Source organism: Xiphias gladius, chromosome 10 (assembly GCF_016859285.1).
Source record: "Xiphias gladius isolate SHS-SW01 ecotype Sanya breed wild chromosome 10, ASM1685928v1, whole genome shotgun sequence".
Classification (NCBI taxonomy): domain Eukaryota; kingdom Metazoa; phylum Chordata; class Actinopteri; order Istiophoriformes; family Xiphiidae; genus Xiphias; species Xiphias gladius.
Window position 1 is genome coordinate 5,485,420 of NC_053409.1, and position 19,034 is coordinate 5,504,453.

Genomic DNA, 19,034 nt, shown 5'->3' on the forward strand with positions numbered 1-19,034 from the left:
TATATTACTGTAAAATATTATAAATTTTGACTGCAATTAGCCTTTTAAATTCCTACAGAAAAAAATTGCAATTAACGATTCTTTCATGAGTCTAGATACTCACCGGTAGTTCTGAGGGTTCAGGGAGAAACTCAGCATCTTCTCCAAAAATAAAATCTGGAGGCAATTCTGGATACTGTGCATTGAATATGATATCCCCTGTGAGAAGACAGGAAAACTGGTTATTATCTGATTGTTGACTTTTCACACTAACATGGACAACGTGAATTCCAAAAGCTGACTTACCTGTGTTTCATTGTTACATTTCATTTTATTTTAGCAAGTGAAAAAATGTCATTTTCTTAATATTAGTGTGGTAATCTGCCTTATTCTGTCTGGTTTCAGGAGAGTATTTTTTTGAACACTGCTGAAACAAGAGAAACTGCAGTGGGAACAAGTCCCAGTCTGTCTTGATGGCAGAATCTGACATGAAATGGCTTGTTCAGGCAGTTGTTTTTTTGCAATGGCTGTATTAACCACGTAATATGCATTTAAACATTGGGGTCTTTGAAATGAAGTACCTGAAAGTAATGAGCAAAGTCAGATCCTGTCAAACAAGTCTGTCTTGTGAAAATAATTGCACAGGTATTTTTTAATATAGTACACATAAAGCATTGCTGAAAGAAAGTTAGGTTTTAGTTTATTGATTCAAAATCTGAATAAAGAGTAAAACAAACAAGTGCTAAAATACTATCATTAAAATTGCAGAAACATATTACCAATGCATTAAAATAAAATAAAAACATTAAACTACAGACTGGAAATGGCCCTCACTGGGGCCTGGACAAGACATCATGGTCACATAACACATTGTTTGGACTGGTTCACAATGTTCTGATATTATGTTACACAATTCTATTTATGTGCTGCAAAACTGTTCTGTTCTGCTTTTTTGTCATTCCAGTGACAGCAATAAGAGACAAACATAAGCATATGGAAGTATTTTACCAGTGGACAAGAGTCAAATGAGTAGATGAGAGGATGTGCTGTAAATCTGTGACAAACTACTGGAACTCTGTTAGAGATGTACTGGCACGGTTCCAGACAGAAATGGAGCTCCTGGATGTACAACCTTTACAGGTTATAATATGAGCTTTTATATACCGCTTTGTTACATACATCCTGAGAAGGTTCACTAAAGTGCTGTCTAGCCACTGCATAACATGCCATCTAAAAGCCTTACTTCTATTTCAGCCAGACATTTTATTGAGGTCACGAGGGAATAATATGTAAAACAACAAAGGCCAGAAATTGTTGTTTAGCAGTACCAGCCACAGTAATGAAGGGGAAGGAGCTTAGGCATGCATTTATATTGCTTTGCTCTATGCGGAGTGGGCCATGCTTTTGCATGTGAACAGTGGGCAGGTCCATAGACTGGCACAGACCAACCTGCATCCTTGATTTAACAAACCTTTTTACTCAGGCCCAAGCACAGAAAAGTACAGCAACTAGTACTTACCTTAGTACTAGGTAAACTATGTCCAAAAATACTCAAGCGTTGAGGCAAACTTTTCAGAAAGGACTGAAATGTCATCCTGCTATCACCCAGATGTTGACAACCACTTTTACATGTAACTCCATAACTGCGTTGCATATTCTTAAACCTTACATCTTTACATTACTCAAGTCTAGCCACAACATCCTGATATAGGTCACAACCATTTCTGCATGGACAGATTTTTAGATAATTTTCGCAAATTAAGCAATTTCTACTTCCCCTAACAAGCCACAGGTTTTTTCCTAAGCTTGGCCAGATTTGTACCAAACATCATACACAGCCAAACAGAACTTCATGGACATAGTCTTGCTGAATTTACCATGTCCAAAAGTTGCCAGGCTGTTTGGACCCCATCAACTAAAGCTTTTGGACACATTTTTATTTACATTTATTTTTTAGACCTGCACATTACTCAGTTACTACTTTCCTTTGAAAACCTGTCGAAATGGTTAGGCATCTGTACAAAGAACTTGTGAGTAACTCATCAGCCACAAAAAGCTGATTCACCAATCTAGCTGACAGATTTGGCTTGCATCACCAACTGTTTGAAGTCCGTAAGGATATGGGTTGCAGACCCTGTCTGAGAGATTTGGATATATGAAAATGTATGAAATTATAAATGCAACTGACTATACAACCATGTATTTTTACAAGCTGAGATATAAAACAGTATTTGGTACTCATTGGGTGAATCTGTTCTAGATTTTTGTAAACCCCTGGATCAGTCAGTTCCAACAAAATGACAAATAAGCTTTCTCTGCAAAGCTCTGAACTTATAACTTGATTGGTGACAAACTAATTCCTACATAAAATTGACAGAAGATAAATGATAGTATTTTTTCAGGATTTGTGTGTACAGATGGGCAGAACATGGGTCTCGTGAGTCACCATAATACAGTAGGAGCAAGTTAAAATCATTCTAATTCATGATTATAGCCACTTAATAACATTTAGTGATATTGCCCATCGGGAAACGTTTGGAGGCATGCTCAAAAGGTAAATTTTCTGATGTGGGGGCTTGATTCAGAAGTGAGAGACTATTCCAGTAAAAGTTCAGTGGCACAAACATCATCATGTTACTGGTATCATTTTATTTACTAAGCATCACCATCATCAGAAAAATATTTATCTTGTTTTCGTAGTTAAGGAATTCCTGTGGGTGCTTTTGGTCTTACGGCTTGCTAAGTTGCTCAGCAATTACAAAACATTCCTATGCCGTTTGGTTAATTCAATGCATGTTATTCAACGGATACAGAATGCTTATTTAGTATTTCTATTGACAACTGGTCTTTCTTTAGCTTCTGTGCATAGCTGTTTACTTGTAAAAAAATTAGCTGAATGTTTTTATTTGAATACATTTATGATTTCACATAATCCATTGGTGTTGGTGAACGCAGCTGGTGTTGACCTGAAACCGCCTCTCATATTTAAACTATTCTACAAGAAGTGGTTCTCTCAACACCAATCAAGGGGCTGAACATGTTCTATCTGAAATGAAATTAATTCAGCACTGACATTCTCTTTTCAAAGTACAGGCCCATTGCTCTAGACAATGAATTAATTAACCTGAGCACAGCTGGCAACCTGTAAATTGAAAGTCTGCCAGCGCTTACATTTTAGAGTACAAAAAACAAACAAATGTATGGAAAAGATTGAATCAAAAGTGACATTAATTGTTCAATCAGCATGATTACATTTATAACTTTTCTACGTCAATTTCAATTTCCTGGTAATTAATATATTAGTATATTGAGTATAGTGATAGATACATTCTAATAGACAAGTCTGATTTTAAGACCGCAGTGAGCTTTAGCTGACCCAGAGTTCCTTATCTACTACTCCACTTTAAGACAAGCAAAGCAATGTTTGCTAATAGTTTCTCTCCCAAAATTATTTTCTCAAAAGCCAACAGTAACAACTACGCATCAACTCAAGACTCAATAAATATCAGTGGTTATTTATTCAACCAACATTAGAGGCTAAACTTATCTGATTAATTTGAAAATGGCAAACAGGAGAGTGAGTGACTCATTTACTTACATTTCAGGGTTTCTCCAGCATAGGGGATGTGAAGTTTGAAGCGATCACAGCAAGGACCAGGAGTCAGAGTAGTACATCTGAACATGGGGGTTATTAAAAACAACAAAAAAAGTTCGGCAGTCACAGTCAATCTTGAATATTAAAAGAAAGTAGATATCCACAAGCTTTATAATTAATTAAAACACACAATATCACTGAATATGAAGCAAACCTAGCACTGTGTTTTTCACAGCACCAATACACTGCTTTATTTTTATGTCATCTTTCAGTTTCAGCTTAAAGCCTTGTGTGTTGACAAACTTTACGAGGTAAGTGTGGCACAGAAGTAATCCAGTAAACCGCAATAACTTCAATAAACTTTTAAATTGTTTAATGACGACAAAGAGGCAAATTAGGTATAAAGTTAGCTTGTTTCAAAAGGATTTAGATTATGAACATTTTTTCTCTGACTTAACCTGCATGCACCTGGTGAGGGTATTATGATTTTTTTTTTTTTTTTTTAAACGTGAACTCATAAATAAACTGGAATTGCACTCAGTAGAGCGCATACCTCCACCAATGCCTTATCTCGCAATTTTAAGGAAATAAAAATTTTTTAAAAATTAAAAAGAATTCTTTGATCTACCCCTTAAACCAGATCTGCAACAAAATTTAATGGGTTCTTCCCTGGCCCTTGCCCCATCCCTCCACCAAGTTTGGTGCACAATGGTTCAATACTTTCTGTGTCATCGTGCTGACAAATAAACTAATAAACCAACAAAGAGACACAGGTGAAAACATAACCTCCTTGGCAGAGGTAATAAATAAATACTGATGAGGAATTTTGTAGTTACAGTGAGGAAAGCAGAAAGAAAATTTCAAATCTGAGAAATCCTACTCTGTAGATAAAAACAATGAATGGTTAACTGGTGAATGGTAAATTTGAATTAGAAAGGTAAGCTCAGAAAATGTCATATAATGTAACCTGATTCACATTACATATTTGTGCAATTAATTTAAAACTCATCAAAATTTTATATATCTCTATCATATGTTTATTTTGGTTAAAATTATCATTTACAATACCTGGTATCTCTATTTTTAGGTGAATAAGATTGAAGTTACTTTTAAAGCCACTGTGTGTGAATTTCAACAACTAATGACAGTGAGTTTTTAGTGTTACTGCAAGATCATTTGGATTGTTCTTTAATTTGCTTAGCAACAGTCAGTCCAAAAAACCTCCCCTCTCTTCAAGACAATCTCCTTCAACTGCCATGCAGTTTTCTTACTAGTTTGTCATGAATAGCAAGCACCACTGTTAAAACCAAACTTCATTAATATAGCACATTTCATTATGGGGACCACAATCCACTGCAAAGCCTCATCATGTCATCCACAACGGCCATAATAAGAACGAACTGTAACAAAGCTGAATGTGTCATGGGTCAAATGTCAATATCTGTGATGTTGTTGTTGAAAACATATATTAGAAAATAACTACTTCTTTAATAAAAAGTCAAAAGGTAAAGGACTGTGCTTATAAACACCTAAAAACAGACTCCCTAGGAGAATTTGGGAAGATAGCTGGCAATACCATCCAGTCACTGATCTTAAAATTGTGCTGGCAACTTTGATCTAAAATTATGTTTTAGAGAATCTTAATAACACATTGATCAGTTTAAATGCTTCACTGTCAGTTATTGGGCCAATCTTACATGAATTCATTAACTTTCGCTCAGTGTTTTCAACTAGTAAGCATTCTGAATTTGTTAAAACCATACTAAAAAAAAACAAAAAAAAACACCATTTCTCAAAAACAAAATTGGAATATATAATAAATGGCCTTCACATAAACCTTAAGTAGTATCCACTAGACTTCCGTGCTGCTATGTTGAGGAACAGTAAGGTTATCACTCAGATATACCTCAAAAACTATACGTTATTCCCACTCTTCGCACAATTTGAACACAATTTTATGTTTACGGGGTTTGCCTTACATGTCACTCATTGCAGCACCACTGCAGAGCAAATTACACTGAATGGATCCTGTGTTTCACTTAAGGTATTTTTGGTGCAGAACTATGCCTCACCCAGTTTTGAGGTCTGTGACACGGAGACAGTTTGTGGAGTCCAGTCCCACACGGCCGTTCCTCACCACGCTACACAGCAAGGGCCGCAATTCAGGTGAGATGCGGTGCAGTGCAACCTCAGGTGACATGTTATTCATTTTATCCACTCTGAGGAGTCTGTGGAGATACAGTAACACTTTACGGAAATGCTTTCACGTTATTTATCCCATCCGTATTTTACAAAGCAAAAGCATGCATTTGTGTTGAACATTCAAAGGACGTGAGCCACATCACGTAGGTGGCAGTATCATTTTTATCTGTCATTTCCTGGTGTCATGGAAACTTTTGTATGCGCGTCAGAATCGGTTTCCTATTCTAAAATTTTGGCTTTCTGGCGCAAGTCATGTTTATTTACCTCCATATTCCTGGACGTTTTATTAATCACATGGTGATAATAAATGTAACTAAAGTATGTAACTGTTAATGACCAAGAAGTGTCAGGAAAACAAATTTAGCTATGACACTGCTTGCCCCCTCTCCCTCAGTATAAATTGCCCTGTAGACTGGCCACATTTCATGGAAAACACATAACTTAGTACCAGTATAAGCTGATGCCCTGTACCTCGGTTAGCGTTAATTGTTACATTCAGTAGTTGGTGGGGAATTAGTCTGTACGCCAGTTTGTATCACGATGTAAGTGCTAGTAAGCTTGGCATTCTTAGCCACTGTTAGCTTACCACAAAATGTAGCTTCAAATTGCCCACAATTTGAACGTTCAGCTTTCTAGAAATATAATCTGTTCATTATTGTCAATTTAATTACATCATTAGGAGTACCTGAAATAGCAGGAAGTCAGATAATTTGAGCGTTAACTCCAATGTTTACTTCATTCTCTCAAAATTTCCGGTACATGTTGTTTGGGTCCTTTTGATAGCACCGTACTTAGCAGTCTGTAATAATGCCTGTTGACACAATGAGTGCTTCCATTCTCGGGGACAAATTTCTCGGTGATATATTACTCATAAAGAATGTATCGCTCGAAATAATTATACCTAAACAATTTTAAGAAACACTAAATGCGTGTGCACCGATTCAGTGACTGCAATGGTTCTGGCAATAGCCACAACGTCATGCAGCTGTCACTATGCACTTTGACCGTCACTTGTCTTTAGTTGGTGTTCAGTTGTTCATTTTGCAAGACCGAATTTGTATTTCAAGTAATTAATTTCAGGTAAAGCTACTTTGTCTCAGCACACTTTATTTGACCTAACCTTCATCTAATTAAGATGGGTCATATTCAATTTGAATTTTTGGAAATTTAATCCACAATACTCCTATTATTATCAGAGTTAGAAAGAATGTTTGGCTCCACACGTAGTTGCTTTAAAGTTAGCATGATATTTCCATTTTGTCACATTGGGATGTTTATCTGACACCAATAAATTTGCTATTTGCACAGTGCGGTCATATGCATCTGTGCAATACAGCATATTACATGCTGTATTGCTTGAATTTATATTGCCTATCATTTCATGCATTGGTAAAGCTAGCTGTGAACTTAACATTGGGTACATCTTACAGGTGAATACGGCAACAATTTAGCACTGCATTATTCATAAGTATTTTTATTTATAATACTTTAGTAAGTATTTAGGCATCCGCTTAAGTACAAAAGTGAGGAAGTACTAGCTTAAGTACTTTAATTACATAACTATGTGTATAATTATGTTACATATTTATATACAAATATATGTTTCTCTTGTATTTATACAGAAATATTTATTGATTTAGACAAAAAAAATCTTATAGTACGTATACAAATTCAACATGACAAAACGTTGGCCAAACAGGGTGGATGGCAGTTTGGCATTTATTTTCCTGTACAAATAACAGCCCATCAAAAAAAACCTCAAAGACACAAAGGCATTCAAGGTGTGATGTGAAACATCACCTGAAATGTGTTGGTTTTGTGCAAATAGTATAACTCTTACTAATGTAAAAACGAAAGATGAGGACAAAGCCATAAAAATTGTCTTTGTAAAATCAGACCAGTGGTGTTTCTAATGAGAGCAGCTGGCCTGATTCACAACTGGGAAATTCCACCTTCATGGGGGTGGTTCAGAATAACTCTCAAAGGATCCAGTGGAAACAGCAATGGTAAAATAGATTTAGGTGGTTATCATCCAACAATTACTGGTGTAAGTCAATAAATGAAATTCAAGGGGTTGACTTATTAGTTCAAAATTCAGTTACAATTTAGTTTTCTTTTGAGTATTCTTAAATGGTTAGGAAAATATGACACTGGGAATAAAAAAAGAACCCTTTGCAAACTAGGTGTGTATGTTTTTCAGGGGGTGGGGGTTGAATGACAGTAAAAGAAGTATTCTGGTGATTATAGTCATTATCTAAACTTCTGAAAAACATTTTGATTAAACATAAATGGTCATATCATTGTAATAACAATCATTATCCAGTTAAGTCTTGACTGCGTAGCCAGACATAGGCAAAATATGTAATCTTACAAGTTATATAAAATGGGTCCAACAACATTTTCTTCTCGGTTTTGCTTTCAACTCAGTTTAAATTGTGTAACCCACTGTGTGCAACTTTGATTTGCATTTAGACTAAACTGTTTGCAGGTATGACAGAGTAATTTTAGATCATGCTTTGTTCAATTAGTCCCAAACGTGTGTGCAAACTCTTAAATCATCACTTTATTCATTAATTTGTCATATATAGTGTTTTGCCTGAGGCTGAGGGGAACCTTTTGTTAAGGTGTAGTCAGTGTGTAATGGTTAAACAAATTTTACATTAAGCTGTATGTACAAACACTTCTTAATTCAGTTTTATATTCAACAAGCAAGGGAGGGTTCCTTGCTGGTCCAAGTGGTCAGACGATGCAGTTCTCACAATATGCTCCTCAAGTGGAGATGTGGAGGGTTCTAGGCTAGCTTTTCATGCCTGCAGAGGGAAGACAATATACTGCGAGATGTAGGAGAGAGAATTGAGCCATTCTACAGCCAGCGGCCAGGCTTTCCAAGTCTTTCACTGCCTAGGAAGAGATTGGAAGAGATTAACACACTAGCATTAGCTCTGATACAAGCTGAGGATTGAATTAATTAAAGACTTTGCTGGGCTATGGGGTGTAGCATTGAAATACCCCCACATCTCTCCACCCCCAAGAAGACTGGAACCTGTCCAACTCAGCCAGCAATGAAGGCTCTATTTTTACCTTCTTCCTTGTTTCATTTGAGCTCATGCTAATGTGGGAGATAAATATTATCAAGTGATTTTTGTTTGGAGGCTGCAGGAAACTAGTTTACATATTTTGCCTGTAATGCGCCCAAGGGGTCTGCTATGCTTTAGATTTTGTCCTTGTTTATGAAAAGGTTTTACACGAAAGGCTGGACGAATGTTTACAAATTCAAGAATCTCCTAAATTATCAACACATAATTTAAATGAAAACTCTTTCAGATATTTCATACCCAGAAATGAGTGTTGTTACTAAAGAAATAACACTAATGTGTATCTTAATCAGATCATGACTGAAGAGGCTTTTGATGTGATGGTGGTTGGCTCCTGTATGACTGACTTGGTCAGGTGAGTAAATCTAGCCCTTATTTATCTTGTCTACTAAATTGCTGCTAGTGAGTGAAGCAAGTTGTGTCAGTGCTCTGTGTGCTTTCTGAAATTACCACAGGTCAACCATATATTTTAATAAGACGACTGGATACAAAATCTCTAGCTAAATCTGGTTCAGGAAACACCTCTGCTTCCTCAGGTGGGCCCAACAGGAAGCAGCCCCTCAGACAAATTTTCGTTGCCATATTAGGACATGTATTTCAAAAATTTAAAGTAGAGTTTCTCAACCTTTGGGTCAAGATCCTATGTGGCATTGCACAATATGTTAATGGGGCTGGAAAAGATTTCTAGGACTGATTTGTTTGATATATATTTATTAAAAAATTATTATTTTTTAAAATGTCTAATGATATGTGTATATAATAATCTCTATGAATTATTTCAGTATTTCAGATATCTAAATAAATAAATGCAAATGAGCCAATTTGGTATTATCAGAATATTTAAAAAATCTCCATAGTTACTGAACAACAAAAAAGGGTTTCATATTGTGAAATAAAAAATACAGACATAAAATGGACGCTTGACACAATTATTGACACCCTTTTGATTAATTTAAACGATTTCTTCAAACAAAATAAAAAACAAATCAGACTCATTTGTGCTTAGTTTTCAGTGTTCACATGACCTGCATTAACCACTGAATGATGGTTTTACTGCATAAAAAGGGGCTGATTGTTTTCAGTTTATTTTTCACAATGGCAAAGACAAGAGAACTGTCTGACAGCATCAGAAATTCTATTATCAAAAAACACGTCCACATAGGGCCCCATGGGTGAAGGCCACCTCCTCATTGGCCTCCACCCATGGGGCCCTATGTTATATTGAAAGAAAGGCAGAAAAAGGTAAGATTAATGTTTCCAAAAACTTTCATAGATAAGCCATAGTCTTTCTGGGATAATGTTCTACGGACTGATGAAACCAAAGTAGAGCTATTTGGGAATGCAGTGCATCAGTTTTTTTATAGGCGATGAATTGAAGCCCATAAGGAAAAGAACACCCTACCTACAGTAAAGCATGGTGGAGGTTCTATCATGCTGTTGGGCCACTTTGCTGCGTCTGGTACTGGAGTCATTGAATGTATCAAAAGGAATGATGAAATCAGGTTTGAGGCGAAGGGTTTGGGTCTTTCAGCAGGACAAAGACCAAAAGCACACATCTAGCAGTAAAAGTAACAGTTGGACTGCTTTAAATTGGCCAGCAATGAGTCTTGACCTAAATCCCATTGAAATCCTTTAGAGAGAGCTGAAATCTGCCATTGCAAAAAGGACTCCCAAAAAAACTAAAAAAAGCTTGAATGCATAGAAATGGAAGAGTGGCAGAAACTACCAACAGACAGGTGCAGGAAGCTTCTAGATGGCTACAAGAAACATTTAGAGGCTGTCATTGTTGCCAAAGGCTCTGCAACCAAATATTAGTAAAAGGTGCCAATAAGTGTCTCTGGGTTACATTTTATGTTAACATTACTTCACTATTTTGCAAGTTTTCTAATTTTATTTTATTTAGTTCTTTAACCTTGGAAATTTTATTAGAATATTTTGATTATACAAAATTGGTTAGTTTGCCTTCATTTCTGAAGATATTTTTAATTCTGTACTTAATATTCAAAGGTGCCAAAAATTTCAACCATTCAGCTGTCTTTCAAACCAGTGGTTCCCAACTTATTGGTCGGGAACCTCCATGGGTCCCAAGATGAACATGAAGCGTCAAGAGATGATTTAAGGAATGAGAAAAGAAAAGGAAATATTTTTGTCATGTAAAATTATTTTTATTTATTATAACTTTTTTCTAGTTTATGCCTCTAAAAATACTTAAGTTAAAACAGTCTAAGAAGGAAAAGTCAAAGTTAAAACTTAAAACAAATCATGTCTGCACAAGGTCATAATGTGTGATGAAAGGTCACAGCTGTACATTAACTATGTACTGTTCCAGCTGTGTGGAAGCTTCTTGCTCTTATCAAAGTTCAGGCTAACATTAGCAGCTCTATCCTGCCCTTTATTGTATTATGAAAAGTTTTGGGAAAGCAATACATTTTGCAAGTACATCAGTTAATCCTCATCCTTAATTTCTCTTGTATGTTAAAACTGAAAACTTTTTCATGTTTCTTATTTTTAAATGAGTCAGCAGCAAACATTGAAATGTCAGTCGGAGAGACAGCTAATATTAGCTTAATTAGCTAGCTAGCTATAGCTGACAAAATCTGCCAGCAGCAGTTGTCATTTCAGATAGCAAAATTACCAGTTAAAGCTAGAAATGAGAAAGCTGCTTTTGTGTACCTGTCTGAAATCAATGTTTCAAAAATTACTAAGAATTTCAAGTGGTAAATCTGCCATTATCTTTTTAAACTGCATCATGTACTGCGCAGGAATGGAAAACACAGCAGACATGGCAACAGTAAGAGGGGTAGGGAATAGCGAACAATCTATTGTCTTTGTTTAAAACATTGTTTCCCTTTTTTATTATTATTAACCACCACCATCACAAGCACCATTTTCCTTCAGGGATTCTATTTTGACATGCAGGCTTGTGGAAAATAAGACATATGGGTTGAAGGGTGTTTTCCATCACGGCTTGAAATGGACTGCGCAGTCCTGTCAAACAAGAATAGAGGAAGTGGTCTAAAGTTAGATAATGCCACTGCATTTTCAGTATTTGTCCTAAAAGTCCAAAATGTTATAGAGAACATCTGTGGTCTAACAGTGTTTGGTCTAACAGCTTTTGGCCAGTAGGTAATAATGGCAGGCAGACTTCAAGTTTTAATCCTTTAGCTAAATCCTTTGAATCTAAGAGCACTTACTGCCAGTTGCAAAAATAGTTTTTCACGATACATGAGCTGCTGTTTTAAGATATTAAAATTGATTAGATACTGCTGCAGGTTGTATACCTGCATTAATGGAGGTGTGACCATCCCATGGTAATCTGGCTCAGGTTTCAAAGATTTAAAGTGTGCAGATGATCTGGTATAATTACTGCTTACTAAAATGTCAGTGTTGCATCATCCTTATAAGTGGAGAGATTTGTTGAGCCAAGTAGGATCCATTCCCACAAATCGTTAGTCATCACCTCCAGCACAATGGGTTAGTTGAAAACAATTTGTCACCCTCATTTACCTCATTTACCATAACCTTTGTGAGGAATGATCTCAAAAGACACATAAAGTAAATACAATGTCAAAAGTCTTTATGGGCTCCAGCCAACTAAATGTCTTCCTCTCGGTTTGAAGAAACATGTTTGTTTTGCTTCTACGACAGTTTTGTTGTACAGTTTGTATTATATTTTTATGTGAAATTGGGGAAAGTAACTGTCACCTGGGTGCCAGCAAATGGAGATCAACCACAATCTGTGCTGCTGGGAGAAAAGTTTTATGGCATTTTTGCAAGCGCACACTCCATGTCAAGTTGTCACATTTTAGTTGTCGCTCAAACTTTTCCACAAGTCCCCATTTATCAAAAACATATGCCTTCTCCTACTGGGGGTTTTTGGCCAAGTATTTATTTTGTTGCTCATTAACAATTCAACCAATGAATTTCTGCTTTGAAGGGCAGGAGTTGTCAATTAAGACCCTAATAAGCTAACGGGAAATGGCCTGTTTTTGGCAAGTATATGTGTATTTATGTGTGGGGTTGGGGCTTTTTGGGTGGAGGTCAGAATGCAGATAGGGGAGGGTAGTTGGAATACATTCACAGCCCTTCAAAGTGATGCATGGCTTTGAAGTTAAAAATTCATTTGTCTTGAACAGCCAGTGTTTGGGTTGCAGTACAACTGACTGACTGACAGTGGAGGCACGCACACTGTATACACACACAGACACACTCTCACGTTCTGCCTCTTTCTGCTTTTGTATTGCTCAGCAAACATTCAAGTGTACCACAGATCTCAGTCAGGCTGTAGTGCACACTATGCTGCTGTTTTACAGCATGTTGTTTGGTAGTAAAAGGTTATGTTTAATTATCTACTATCTGCAATGCTCAAGAGGAGGAGCAGAGCTGTTCACGATTTTAACCCATTCTCAAAGCCATACAGTGCCCCCTACTGCTACAGCTTACTGAGTGGAGACACTTTTCACCTGCTCATTGAAACTCCATAATTTGAGTTTCCCAAATTATGGAGCAGAAGCAAAATTATCCACAGGATTGTTTCTATTAAAGCACAGTAATCACACCTTTATTTAATGTTTTAATAGAATGGTTCTAATGCCATGGGTGTCTGTTCATTAACTCCTATTTCTTTGTGTAACTATTTATCAAAAGATTCCTCAGTGCATAATCTTGGTTAGTAACACTCAATTAATTAATTAGTCAATTGACAAAAGAAATGAATCTGCGACAATTTTGATAATCAACAAATCTTAAAAATTTTTTTTTAAAGAACAATGGAATGAATTTATTGGTTCCAGCGTCTCAGATGTGAATATTTTCTGTTTTTCTCACTCTTTTATGTGGGCTTAGGAATGTTAGTTGGATAAAACAAGACATCTGAAAAAGTGACCATGGGCTCCGGGATCTTGTGGTGGGCATTTTTAACAGTTTGCTGACATTTTACAGACCAAAAGATTAATCAGTTAATTAAGAAAATAAGAAGTTAATTAATTAATAATGAAAATTGAGGTTAGTTGCAGCCCTAGCTACTATAGAATTTTTCTATACCATAAGAGATCTGTCTAGCAACCTTTTATGTAAATGTAACAAAACATGAAACAAAGTTATGAAGCTTCCGTAAGCACCAACGAGCTCAGACACTGAATAGGTTGATAAGTGGCTGATTATATCCCCTGATATATGCCATTTCTGACAATCGAGGGAATAATAGCAACATGTACATGGCTCCAACAATTGCTCTTACTACACAAAAATAAATACCCACATCCTACTCTGACACTGCACCTCTTGTAAGCGAAACAGCTCACGGTGTCCATGAAAGGTATGCTGTCTTTGCTTGACCTGTTCTTTGTTAAGTCCCTTCACCTTGTCCTGATTTACTGGAGCTTCAGCTACGGAGACCTTCATGGACAAGGACAATTATTCAAGATGAGAACAAACTGTCTCCCCATAATGGTGCGTTGAAAAACTACTTGTCTGAGTCACAATATGAGCTGAAGGTTATCACGCTTAAATTTTTTTGTGATCAGTTTTATCATGTAGTATTCATATTTATTCGTATGTAATTTTATAACATTTTGATTAATATAGGCAAAAGCTTGATCTCACTCTGTGTCTTATTTTGCAAGTGGTAAGTTCATTTGGAGATTGTGTTTGGAACCAGAAAGACAAGCTTTGGAAACTTCGGAAAACAGCATTTCAATTTGTTTTTGTCCATGTCTACTTCCCCTTGCTGCTCACCAACAGCTGAGGAATGACTTTAATAGAGACGGAGGGGAGGGAAGCGAGAAACAGCCTTAAAGCAAACACTATACGTCACTGAACACCTGCTTTGGCCTTTTGGTTCCGTGGGAGAAAACGCACTGAGGTTGCACTTTAGCACATAACTGCCCTGTTTGTTTGGTGCACTCACCACAGACAACAATAGCCAAGTGTCTCTCTGGGCATGAAGAACCGTGGGTGGGTTTATTTAAGAATTTGGATATCTGTTTATCTTACCTGCCAGTTATCCGGCTTCAGGTGGCTGTAGACCCAATGTGGAGTCATTAGGTTAAAACTTTATGTTGACAGTGTTTTTATTATTGACAAAGGTTGTGCTCATCAACTATCACCATTTTAAGAATATCTTAATAGTTGTCATGAGCATTCAAATGTCAAGACAAACCATGACACATCAGTCTCCTGGGCATTTTTATAAAATATGAAGGGAGATCATTGGTTCCTGACTTGATTGGGTGTTTGTTTGATGCATATGAAAACCAAAGCATATAAACAACACATTGTGGTTTTATAGGTTGTTATATATGTGACTGTTTCTCGTCCAGACTTCCTGTTTTGTCGTCTCTGTGAGCCTGGCAACTTCGCACAAGCAAGATATAATGTGTAAATCAGTGAGCATTAAAGGTATTGGTATTTATCTATTTTGTTACTTTTGGACAGAGCCAATCCAGCTGTTTCAACAGGTTTTGAGTCTTTGTGTTAAGCTAAGCTAACCAGTTGCTGGTGGTATTTCTTATATTTATCATATAGACATGAGAGTGGTATCAATCTCTCTTTTTTTCTCTTGATAGACATGCATTGAGTGAGTGAGGGGCAGGTTTCACCCAGGACAGGTTGATATTTTTCCGCAGTAGAAATTTTGAGGGATGTAATTTCATAATGTCTTTGCTGTATTTTTGCAATATTTTTGTTGTGTTTTCAAATAACATATGTGTATTGTCTTGTCTATTTATTATGCATTGTGTTGTGATGTATTCTGCCTTAGGCATGTTTTCTGGTTTTTAGCCCAATTGTTAACACATAGCCTATCACATTAGTGATATAGTGTATATGGACATAGTAACCACTATGAAAAATAACCTCCTAATATTTTCAGTGTGCAAGCACTTCTTTTCCTACCAAAAGTCACACAACAGTGACAAAGGTGGGAAAATTTTAATAAGACAGCTGCACCAAGAAGTAGAAGGTAATGTGTGTGTTGAGGAGGTGTGTGTGCGTGTGTATTTACATGTGTTTGACCTTTGTTCCATTTCCTTCTTACCACATTTTAGCCTCTCTGGCCTTACATCCTGTTATAGCTTTGGGCATCTTAGTGTTTTCACACGCCGCTGAAAAACAGCAGCATTTATAACAACCTCCAGTGTTTGCCACCAGCATCTCAGTTACTGGAAATCCTGGGATTGAGTGAACTTACTGTAACAGCACACCTGCCACTAACACACATTCTCACACACGCTCTCACACACCAGTTTAAAAACAAAAAGCAACAACAGGGTGAAAAACAAGTTTATGACAAAATTTTGCCATCCACAAACCCTTTGGCCCTGGGCAGCGCTGGTCTTAGGCCAAACCACAGCATCCTGACGTACAGTAGGAAGCTGTCTATAGTCTCTCCCCCCATGTTACTCACCACCAACCTGGACTCTTTGATTGGAGAAATCAGGGAACAGACAGCTCCTCCTGAGGGCACCCACCTGTGGCATATGAACCTTGAGGGGAGGGGCTGGACTTTACCTAACCCTGATGAGTCAGGCATTACTAGTGTGGCCAGTGTCAAGTTGAGACATCTGTGGGTTTTTCGGGTTGCATCATTTGCAAAGTTGGAGACACTTGCATGGTTACTCTGGCTGAATGTCTAGGTAAAATATCTATACTACTTTTCAGAGTGATGAAGCAATATATACCCAAAGTGAAAAGATTAGTATTTTGTTGACCTTTCTTTGAAAGACCTTCCTATGGACCAAAAGATATAATCCTCTGCAGACTCCACAGAAACCTCTTGTTTGTGTGTTTTTGCACATTTAACAGTGATAAATAAATAGCTTAAGAAGGGAAGGATTTGGCCCTGAAGGGTTATCTTCACATTTTGACATCCCCCTTTACTCCATGGTTTCAATGTAGAACACTCAAAATGCCAAACAAACAAAACCTTTTTTTAAAGTTTGATGTACAATTTGCAAACTTTATATGCAGTGTGAACAAACTGTTGAGATGAAAAAACCAAATTAAAATTCATAATCCAAGCAAAGCATTCCTTTAAGGAGAGGACTCTTTAATTTTTTTGTCACCTAAATCCTGTGAGGTTCTTTTTGTGAATATGTACTCCTTAAAATTGTGCTCACTGCTTTGTTTTTTTTTCCCTCAGCCAGGCAACAAGGCTACCCAAAGCAGGGGAAACCATCCATGGTCACAAGTTCTTCATCGGCTTTGGAGGAAAAGGGGCAAACCAGTGCATACAGGCTGCCAGACTGGGGGCCAAAACCGCTATGGTCTGCAAGGTATGACAGCCCAGTCAAGTTTGCAGCCCTACATTGCTGCTATGCTATATCAGTTTGTGTTACAGTATGTGTTAGGTTGGATCACAGTATGAATATGTCCTTGTCTGTAGAAAAAAAGATACTTTTGCTTGTCCAACCTTTGGCTCATCCACGTCTTACTCAGTACATATAATCAGCCATCAGCTACCATAGTCCACCAACTAGTTAACAACTCCCCAAAACCTTATAGCTTCGTTCACACTTCAGTCATTTCACCACATCAACTCTCCATGCCTCATTTTCTCTTGATCAATACCATACCGCATGCATACGCCCACCCACACTTGCGTGCCTTCAAACAAGCCTATTCCCATACCGTACAACCCCGAGTCTCCAATCAGTAAGCTCAGTGTTGCCTTTCAACCTGAGCACTAAAGCACCGAAGCCCCACCTCTGTCAGAACAAAGAGGCCCAATCGATAACAACCCAGTGCGGAAGGAGCTCTCCGGGCATGGGGAGAACCCAAAAATAGATAACCCGGGCTTGTCAAAAACATCGAAGACAGAAGGCCACTCTTCAAAGAGAATGGGGCCAAGCAGCCAATACCATCCCAACCCACTATCACAGGCAGCTAGAAGTGCCCGCGTCTTGGCACGTTTTTTGGAAAGCGTGGGTTCGAAGTAGGCGCCTCGGGGCAAGGTGGGGACCCCTTCCACAACCCAAAGTAGCTACAGATGTGGACATCCCAGTGCGGATCAGGGAAAGAGTGGAAGGAGGAAAAGAAAACGAAAGCGAGGTGGGTATGAAGAGGCGTGAAGGCGGGGTTATCTTGTCTTCAAGGCTTGGCGCAGCTGGTCGTGTGTTTGCACGTGTGTGCGTTTGTTGACTTTGTGTGTTCGTCTTTGCACATTTTCGGCGGCGGCACCATGCCAGTATGCTGGCAGGGCACAGGAAAATCCAACTCAACAGAGATTTGAGTATACCACTTTTCAAAAGTTGCCGCTAACCAAGTCTGACCCCGCTTGACACTCTCTTTGTTGTAATCGTTTTGCCTTCAATCTTTTCTAGGTTGGTAAAGACTTCTTTGGAGACAATTACATCCAGAATTTCAAGGACAATGATGTACACACAGGTAAGATTTTTTTTTTTTTTTTTTTTTTTTCTTACATGCAAAATTGGTTCCCATTTCCATGGTGCATAGCAGAAAGTTCATATTCAGAGCAAGGGTTTTTTTTGTCTGCATTTTGTTGATTCTTTTTAGTTACTCAAAGCTTTTGGATACACTGGAATGTTTATCTATTGTTATGGCCAGTGATTGTTAAACCACTGGGATTTGTTAAAAATGAAGATGCTTCTCAAAAGTTGTGCTTGGTGCACATATCAGACTCCAGATGTTTGTTGCCTGTCTCATCATAGCCAAAAAACAGTGACTTAAGCCAAATGCACTCCAAAGAATTAGTAGTGATTACTATTCTGACATTTTGTTTTTCAGTGGTGTGTTTGATGCTGTTTGATGAAAGTTGTTCTAAACTTTTTTGGCTACACTGTCATGACGGAAAAGCAACAGATTTTTTTTTGCAAGAAAGACAAATAACGGATGCTTTCAAATAGTGTTTTGTACCTTTCATCTTTCCTCTCTGTCTCAGACTTTGTAGGGCAGACCTCTGACGCAGCCACAGGAACTGCTTCCATCATTGTCAACGATGCAGGTAAATGGTTTTGGTGCTAGCCAATACCATACTCTCTGAGTTGTAAAACTCTAATCACCAGACCCACACACACATTCACAATCATGAAATGCTTACGTGCACCAAACCATGTTGAGTATCCAAAGGTTCCAATCTGCTACAGTCCAAACCTTTCCAAGGGGAGAACAATTTCTGTCATGTAGCAAATACAGGTGATGTAAAA

General features: G+C 37.5%; 2 protein-coding genes across 6 annotated transcripts in view; one reads left to right on the top strand and one right to left on the bottom strand.

Annotated features, from left to right (window-relative positions):
* Nucleotides 1-6,589, bottom strand: part of babam2 (BRISC and BRCA1 A complex member 2) — an 84,467-nt gene extending 77,878 nt beyond the window's left edge. The window contains exons 1-4 of one of the 2 annotated variants that reach the window (XM_040136496.1): nt 6,462-6,589; nt 5,647-5,802; nt 3,578-3,654; nt 104-198 (exon numbers count right to left, since the gene is read on the bottom strand). In XM_040136496.1, coding sequence (XP_039992430.1) covers nt 104-198; nt 3,578-3,654; nt 5,647-5,783 — 309 coding nt within the window. In that variant the 5' untranslated portion in view covers nt 5,784-5,802; nt 6,462-6,589. The other variant, XM_040136497.1, reaches the window with a different exon arrangement.
* rbks (ribokinase) overlaps nt 5,645-19,034 on the top strand; it is a 39,995-nt gene continuing 26,605 nt past the window's right edge. For 2 of the 4 annotated variants that reach the window (XM_040136498.1, XM_040136500.1), the window contains exons 1-5: nt 6,775-6,856; nt 9,165-9,226; nt 17,012-17,144; nt 18,192-18,255; nt 18,770-18,832. In XM_040136498.1, the coding sequence (XP_039992432.1) occupies nt 9,168-9,226; nt 17,012-17,144; nt 18,192-18,255; nt 18,770-18,832 (319 nt within the window). In that variant the 5' untranslated portion in view covers nt 6,775-6,856; nt 9,165-9,167. Of the gene's footprint in view, nt 5,741-6,774; nt 6,857-9,164; nt 9,227-17,011; nt 17,145-18,191; nt 18,256-18,769; nt 18,833-19,034 lie in introns of those variants that run through there. The other 2 variants (XM_040136499.1, XM_040136501.1) reach the window with 2 other exon arrangements.